The sequence below is a fragment of the Cyprinodon variegatus genome, unplaced genomic scaffold (genome assembly GCF_000732505.1).
Source record: "Cyprinodon variegatus isolate N-32 unplaced genomic scaffold, C_variegatus-1.0 Scaffold1547, whole genome shotgun sequence".
NCBI classification, from domain to species: Eukaryota; Metazoa; Chordata; class Actinopteri; order Cyprinodontiformes; family Cyprinodontidae; genus Cyprinodon; species Cyprinodon variegatus.
The window spans coordinates 69,366-76,491 of record NW_015152000.1 but is presented as its reverse complement, the minus strand read 5'-3'; the positions used below and the strand labels follow the sequence as shown (position 1 = coordinate 76,491).

The window sequence follows — 7,126 nt, the reverse complement described above, 5'->3', positions numbered from 1 at the left end:
AAAAACAACTGTAAATAACTCAGAAAAGACACAACAAGGTCAATTATGAAAACAAAGTTTAAAAGTTGACTTTTTCTCAGACATCAGTTATTAAAGTGCAACAGAAAAGCCTCATGGCTGCTGAGGGAAGACGATCCTTTCTTCCTAGAGAGTCCTCATCAGGTTGTGGAGGTTCTGGGATGCCGGTTCGCTTCCTCCACATGACGATGAGCTAAAAGCTTCTCTGGGCGTCAGCTCCTGGCGGCTGTGCCCTGTTGTTCTAAACGAGGTTCGCTCCTGCTGAAGTTCTGCATCAGTTTGAGCCGCTTGAAGAGAGGGACAGTTTAAATCAAGCAGAAGGCTGTGGTTTTGGTTGTTGATCATTTTCTGAACATCCAGATAAGCTTGGCTGTAGAGCAGATCTCCGTTGCACTGTTAGCTCAGAAAGTCAAGCATCTCTCTGTGAGTGGGCTCCACGTTAGCCCCAGCCTAGCTGACCTTTATCTGTTTGAAATATGAACTGGACCATTAGGATGACCCCAGTGGTTCCTGTCGGTGGTAGAGCTGCTATGTTCCATGGAGACGATCTTCTGTGTATCGATTAGATCGGAGTGAAGGTAAAAACAGACTGAATGTCAGAGCTGACTGCAGGGAGTAAAGAGACCAGTACAGTAATCCCGTCCTAACAGTCTGTCTGGACAGGATCCACCCTCAGGCCCTGACAGAGCCGCACTGACCGTGTCTGTCAGGTCGTGTGTCCATGTCTGCGACCGGTGGTTGCTGCCTCCTCTGTCTGTGTCGGTCACATCCTCTCTGCCTTGTTTTCTGACTCCAGGACTGGGTGTCCCACATTAACACAGTCGATCACACGGCCGCCTGCAGGGACCTGCGGAACAGGTGAGCTCACAGTGGGAACCAGCTGAATGTTTAGCTAATCTGTTAGCATTCCTTCATTCTTCTTCGCACCTTGGTTCAGCTTTGCTCCAAAATCCCAACTAACTGAGCCTGTTTGTTTGTTCAAAGGTACCCTGAATGGAAACCAAATCTGCCGAGGTCAGTTCATCCTCCACAGCACGCAGCCTCTTAGGGTCACCGTCCTGTACGGTGGTAAAGGCTGCAGACAGTCATGGTTACACAGAATAACAGCTTCTTCACTTCTGGAACAAAAACAGGACTAAGCCTTTTCACTGCAAAAAAAAAAATCAGTTTATTTCTATAGCTTCAATTCACAACATGCCATCTAAAGGCACTTTACAGTTCACCAGATCATCCAGTCAGATTGATTCAAAGTTTTCTACTTAAAACCAGTTGATTGCATCGACTCATTGACTTGAAGGCAATTCCTCAGACTAAGCATGCTTGTAGCGACAGTGGAGAGGAAAAACTCCCTTTTAACAGGACGTGTATTTCCTCTTAATTTGAGCAGGAAAATAAGAAGCTCTGCCGATTGAAGGAGTATTTTCACTCTTAAAAAAAGATATTGGATAATATGCACTTGGAATAATAGTTGTTTTTTCTTATTTTATCTGTAAATTGTCTTGTTCTATTGGCAAATTGTTTCACTTAACTCCTGAATTCAGGAAATAATGCACTTGTTTTAAAAAAAAAAAATGACCTTTAGATTTAAATGTTTGCAGTGTTTATATGAATCATTTACTGACGACTTTATTAAGACTAGCAAACCAAACTGTTATATGGGAAGACACCCCGATGTTATTGGATATCAGATGGTTTATAGAAGCTTTTTGACTGCTGGGAAAACCAGGAGGAAACCAGTTCCTCCATTTCAGAACTCCTGCAGGACCAGTTAGCGTTTTGAGCGAACTGTTGGAATATGGTTGAACCAAGATGAGGTCATATGATGCCTGAAGCAGTCAGATAATCTCCATGACTGTCCGGCTGTTTCTGTCAGCATAGGAAAGTTCTGCTGTGTTTAATCAGAATGAATGGATCTGAACCCAGACTATGAATGTGGCCTTGGGGCTTTGAGGCTTTCAGCGATCTGAAGGTTGTTGTCGTTCCAGTCGCAGTGGGCGATACGGCAGCCGTGCTCTGTGGGATCCCAAGGATGGCTCTCTGTCTCGCTCCCGCTCTCGCTCTCCAGCTTCTCAGGGCAGATACCGAAGAGAGCCCTACGTCCACCGGCCGCACGGCAGGACGCGCTCTCCAGACCGGCCTTCACGGCCCCACCTCCACTCAGGTACCGCTGCCGCTCGCCATGTATGAACCCACCAAAGGAGCGGACTGTTGTGGTCTGATCCATCTGTCTGCTTGTCCCTCAGAACACAGCCTTCGCTTTGAACGGCACCTCTCTGGCCCTCATTATTCCCAGAGGACAGCTTTCCCCTACAGAGACTCTTTGTCTGACAGGAGACGGCGGGAGCCTTCAGGTCTGGGTCAGAACATCTAACCACCTGCTCATGTTAGCCGTAGCCTCACAGTTTTACTTCATGAATGGTTCTGCAGGCTGTTCTGGCTCGGTTCAGAACCAAATCAACAAAACCTTAAAAACTCTCTGTTAAGCTAGCTGTAGCATTCCAAAATAAAAGCACTTTGTTTTTGTAAAGTTGACCTTGGATGTAAACAGGTTTACTGATGAAAAACAAGCATAACATCCTCCTACAGCTCAGGAGAAGGAACCCTTAGAACTGTGTGTATGTAGAGAAGGAGTAGATGAAATCAGGTTAGCTTGGTCTCCATCACTGCTGTCATTCATATAAACCCGTCCAGATCAGGTGTCTCCTAGGAAACCAGCAGCTTGCATTGACTCTACCTTTTCCTTCTCTGATTCCATCACTGACCCGCTCCTTTGGCTGTTAACTCCAGGCGACCGCTCTCACCGCGGGCTGAAGCGTCCTCATGAAGATCTATCCAAAAGCTATGCTGAGGCGGGCCACGGATCCAGGCATGGCGCCCCGAAGTCTGCGGCTAAAAGCACCAGACCTGCAGTCAAAGCAGCCAAGATGGTACGTTTCTGTTCCACTTTCTGCATCGAAATGATTGAGACCTAAATGATGGGGGAAATTAAACAGTTGGTGGATGTTGCTGTGCCTTTGAAATCTGCCATCAGTCCATACTTTAAACACTTGACCTTCCTCAGAACATGGCGTTCCTAGAACCATTCAGAGGGATTTCTAATATAGCGGCTGGCTCCGCCTCCTACCCTCTCATGACGGGAGGTCCAACCCCAAATGCCCGGTATCAGATTACCAGTTCGAGTCCGAAAGTCATAAATGAAATGAAACTTTGTGTTTGGAGAGAAGCACGATAGAGAGAATGGAATTGCATGGAGTGGGAAGCTTGTTTAGGCGTCCAGCAAACATGAGTTAGACCCTGGTCATCAAGCTGCTGTTGGTTAGCCGGGAGCTACGGCAACAGCTGGTTTACCAATAACTGACCGTGTATGAGTTAAAAATAAGGGTCTGATCTTCACCAGCATGTCTGATAGGTTAATGCAAACAATCAGAGAGTGTAATGCTACGTTCACACTGCGATTTGAGCAGCAAAAAAGCTCCTGCTGCTTTATGTTTGATTGTTCACGTTAAGGTCAGACGTCCAGTAAAGTGTGTCCAGATGCATCTGATGCTTCTGCTGCAGAGAGCGATTTTGCTGATCAGTGGTTAAAAAGTAGTTTTAACATATTATGAAGTGAGAAAGTCCCCCTCCTGTCAGTTCATCCAGATTACCATCCTGCCTTCAAAGATTATTTCTCTGTTTTCATGACCTCCACTCCAGACTCCATTGTGCTAAGTTCTACTTGCATGCATGGATCTGTATGCTAGCTGCACCTCTCTTCCCTTTGTGTGGTTCTTAACCCACTGTAAGCCACCTACAGGGCGGGAGGGAGAAATGTTGCTACTTAATGTTCAATGTAACATGACTTATACTGAGTGCGTCTGTGATTTTAAAAGTCTGCTTTGTTAAACTGTGATTAAATTGCAAACGCTGTTAATCCTCCAGCTCTGCTAGTGAGGATGAAATAAATGTGACTGGACTCTTTGTCTCCAGGTTGTTAAAAGTCAACCAGTGAAGAAGAAGAAGAAGGTGGCTGCTCCGTTCTCCCAGGGCCTGAGCTTTGCAGATCGCTTGGTTTACCTGACGGGCATTCCTGCCGATGCAACAGAGCAGGAAGTGACGGACCTGGTTGGATCTTTTGGAAAGATCAATAACGTGATTCTCCTGCCGTGCTTCGAGGACGACGCCGAGAAGGAGCAGAAGGTCAGCAGCCAGAAAGCTGAAGGGTTGGTTTCTGAGTCCAAACATCATTCTGATGCTGCCGTCTGTTGCAGGCGTCTGTTTGTATGATGAAGGCAGAGGACGCCAAGGCTCTGGCCTCTGCTGCCAAGCTCTGCATCAGAGAGAAGGAGATCACCGCCTCCATGGCCAAGGTAAGGGTAGGAGGAGGTCCTGGTGCAGAAGGGCCTCCTGTCCCAACAGGCAGTTGGGTGCCGCTAATAATGTTGACCTTTGACCTTGCTTGGGGCTTCAGATGTTCTGCTTGGAGGGTGTTAGCTGTTAGCTCGTAACGCTGCAGCTCTGGTTCTGTTGGCCCCGCCCCTTCTGCTGTAGTTCTCTGTGTGCTCTTCCTCTTTTTATCACCAGATTTTAATTTCCTTGATTTATTTATCTATTGAATGCTCCTCTGTCAGCTGGAAGGCTGTGGGTTTGAATCCAGCCCTGCTCCTGGGCAGGGCACTGATTAATGTTTAGCTCTCCTTCCAGGTTCCTGCAGACAGTCTGCTCTCTGAGGCTAACAGGTGGGTTCTGGTCCTAGTGTGAATGTTTGATCCTGAACATGCTGCTCCACTGAGCTCTTCCTTCTCCTCACAGTAAGCCTGAAGCAGCATCTGAGCAGGAGTCTGCTGGGAACGTCTCAGGTAGGAACCTCTCAGTCAGAACTGCTTTCCATCTGCTGCTCAGAGCAGCCTGACCGTTTCCCCTCCTCCATGTCTGCAGGTGAAACAGACCATGCCGCCTCTGATCAGGTGACCTAGCCAGACACTGTTTCTTGATGGACATGAGTCCAGATGATTTGCTGACTGTTGGAGTCTAATGTTAAACAGAAGTCCTGATCTGACCTCGGTGCTGGTTCTGTCTGCAGGGCTGGAAGGTGCTGATCAGCGGCCTTCCTCACAGCGGCTGGTCAAAGGCCGACATCGTTCAGTTTGTCCAGCCCTTTGGGACGCCCTCTGACCTCATCCTGGCGATGGACGTCGGAAAGGTGAGCACGCTGGGTTTTAACTCTGTAAAGGTATTTAGGGTCTGATCAATGTCTGGATTCATCCTCTGAATGGATTCCAACATTGATTCTTTCCCTCCCTAAGTCCTTTACTATGAGAGACACGGCCGTTCTGTCTGCTGCTTCAAGCTAACATCAATGTTGGTTTGGTTGGAATGTTAAACCTGAACCAGCTGATTGTGGGACGAGTTTCTGTTTCCAGCGTCTGTTGATGGAAAGGCAGGGGAGGATTTAGGAAATGTGGGGCCCTAGGCAAAGGCAGGCAGGGGCCCCTCTGAACTGAGAAGACAACACATAAAACAAACCCATTCTACAGATAGAGAAATGTTAATAGAATAGACATCCATTATCTGTTCTAGGTTGTGTCCCTCTCTTCTTGTCCCTTTTCTTCTTGTTTTCCTCTCTATGTTTTGTACTCAGCTGACTTTTCATGCTGTCTCTAAAGGAATGAAAGATTTTTTCCAAGCACTAAGCTCACTTAGCTGATTGCTCCTTCCTGTGTTTCCAAAAAGGCCAAAGTAAATAACCCAGTCCTTCTTTTCACTGTAGACAAGCCATGATCTGCTTCTCTGTTCTCCATTTTTCATTTGGATGAAATAATAGCTGCATGAATCATGACAGCAGACAAGATAGAGGAGAGCAGGAGGCGGGGTTACCAATCTACTGGCTCTGGAGAGCAGAGTTCGCTGCCTCTAGATATACACTTAATATTATCAGCGTTCTGATGGCGTTTTAGCCAAAGGATTTTTATCAAAAACAGCATTAATGTGCACAAATAGGTAATAGTTGAATTAACCATTCATGTAAACGGAGTTTAAGGGGCCCCCAGGAACTGGCCTAATGGTAAATCTCCCCCTGGTAAAGGACGTTGGTTCCCTGCTCCTCTGTTCACCATCTTGTCTCTGTCCATCAGGCTCTGGTGTCGTTTCCTGACCAGGAGGTTGCTGAGGAGATGGTGAAAGTCCACAGCTTTAAGCCTGCCGTGTTTCTGGACACAGAGGTGAAGATGAGCGTGGTCAAACAGCCCATCGGACTCACCACTCCGGTACTGATCTTTGTTGATTTGATGCAGATCTCTGTGTTCAGCAGCAAAGCCAAACTAACGAGCTCCTCCTCTCTGCAGGTGGCTCTTTACAACCTTCTGATGCAATCATCAGAACCGTCGGTGAGTTCTGGCAGCCCGGTATTCTCAGCTTTACAGGGTCAGGAGGTGTTCTGAACCCGCTCTCTGTCCCACAGGAGAGTCCGGCTCTGGTTGGCTGGAAGCATCTGGTGGCGATCAGAAATGTTCCTGACTCACCTGCTGGATCCAGGGAGGTTCTGAGGCTGATGCGGCGCTTTGGGACGGTCATCAAGTCTCTGGTTGTCAGCAACATGGTGAGGCGCTGGTTTGGACCCACGGTCCCAGCCTTCAGGTCCTGATCCTGGACTCTGTTCTGCTGCACCTCATCTCTTCATATGTATAACAGCCGCTTTGTTCCGATCAGATCATCTGTGAGATCGCCACCATCTCCATGGCGCTGTCCGTCTACAAACGCTTCCTGATGTTCCCCTGCATCATCCAGAGCAACCCCCTGATCTTCCACCGCAAACCGGACCCCAAAGCTCAGAGCAAGGTCATCCCCGCTTACTGCGACACGCCTGAGGTCAGCCGCCGCAGGAGGAGAGGAACGCTTCCTGGTGAACACATGGGAACGGCTGTTTGATGTGGTTTCCTCTGTGTGTCGCAGGAGAAACCTGCAGATAACAGCCAAGCAGCAGCAGAAGCTCTACAGGAGGGCGAGCACGATGAAGCTCCACCTGAGAGGGGCGAGGAGAAGCATGAGGAGAAGGGCGAGGAGAAGCATGAGGAGAAGGGCGAGGAGAAGCATGAGGAGAAGGGCGAGGAGAAGCATGAGGAGAAGGTCG

General features: G+C 48.2%; 1 protein-coding gene across 1 annotated transcript in view; it reads left to right on the top strand.

Annotated features, from left to right (window-relative positions):
• Positions 1–7,126, top strand: part of LOC107103867 (zinc finger protein 638-like) — a 24,325-nt gene that overhangs the window by 11,489 nt on the left and 5,710 nt on the right. The window contains exons 3-18 of the mRNA XM_015403709.1: positions 815–876; positions 1,003–1,032; positions 2,004–2,179; positions 2,262–2,375; positions 2,806–2,945; positions 3,988–4,197; positions 4,269–4,367; positions 4,702–4,736; positions 4,810–4,856; positions 4,936–4,964; positions 5,081–5,200; positions 6,132–6,263; positions 6,342–6,383; positions 6,458–6,595; positions 6,706–6,864; positions 6,949–7,122. Coding sequence (XP_015259195.1) covers positions 815–876; positions 1,003–1,032; positions 2,004–2,179; positions 2,262–2,375; positions 2,806–2,945; positions 3,988–4,197; positions 4,269–4,367; positions 4,702–4,736; positions 4,810–4,856; positions 4,936–4,964; positions 5,081–5,200; positions 6,132–6,263; positions 6,342–6,383; positions 6,458–6,595; positions 6,706–6,864; positions 6,949–7,122 — 1,707 coding nt within the window. The remainder of the gene's footprint in view (positions 1–814; positions 877–1,002; positions 1,033–2,003; positions 2,180–2,261; positions 2,376–2,805; positions 2,946–3,987; positions 4,198–4,268; positions 4,368–4,701; positions 4,737–4,809; positions 4,857–4,935; positions 4,965–5,080; positions 5,201–6,131; positions 6,264–6,341; positions 6,384–6,457; positions 6,596–6,705; positions 6,865–6,948; positions 7,123–7,126) is intronic.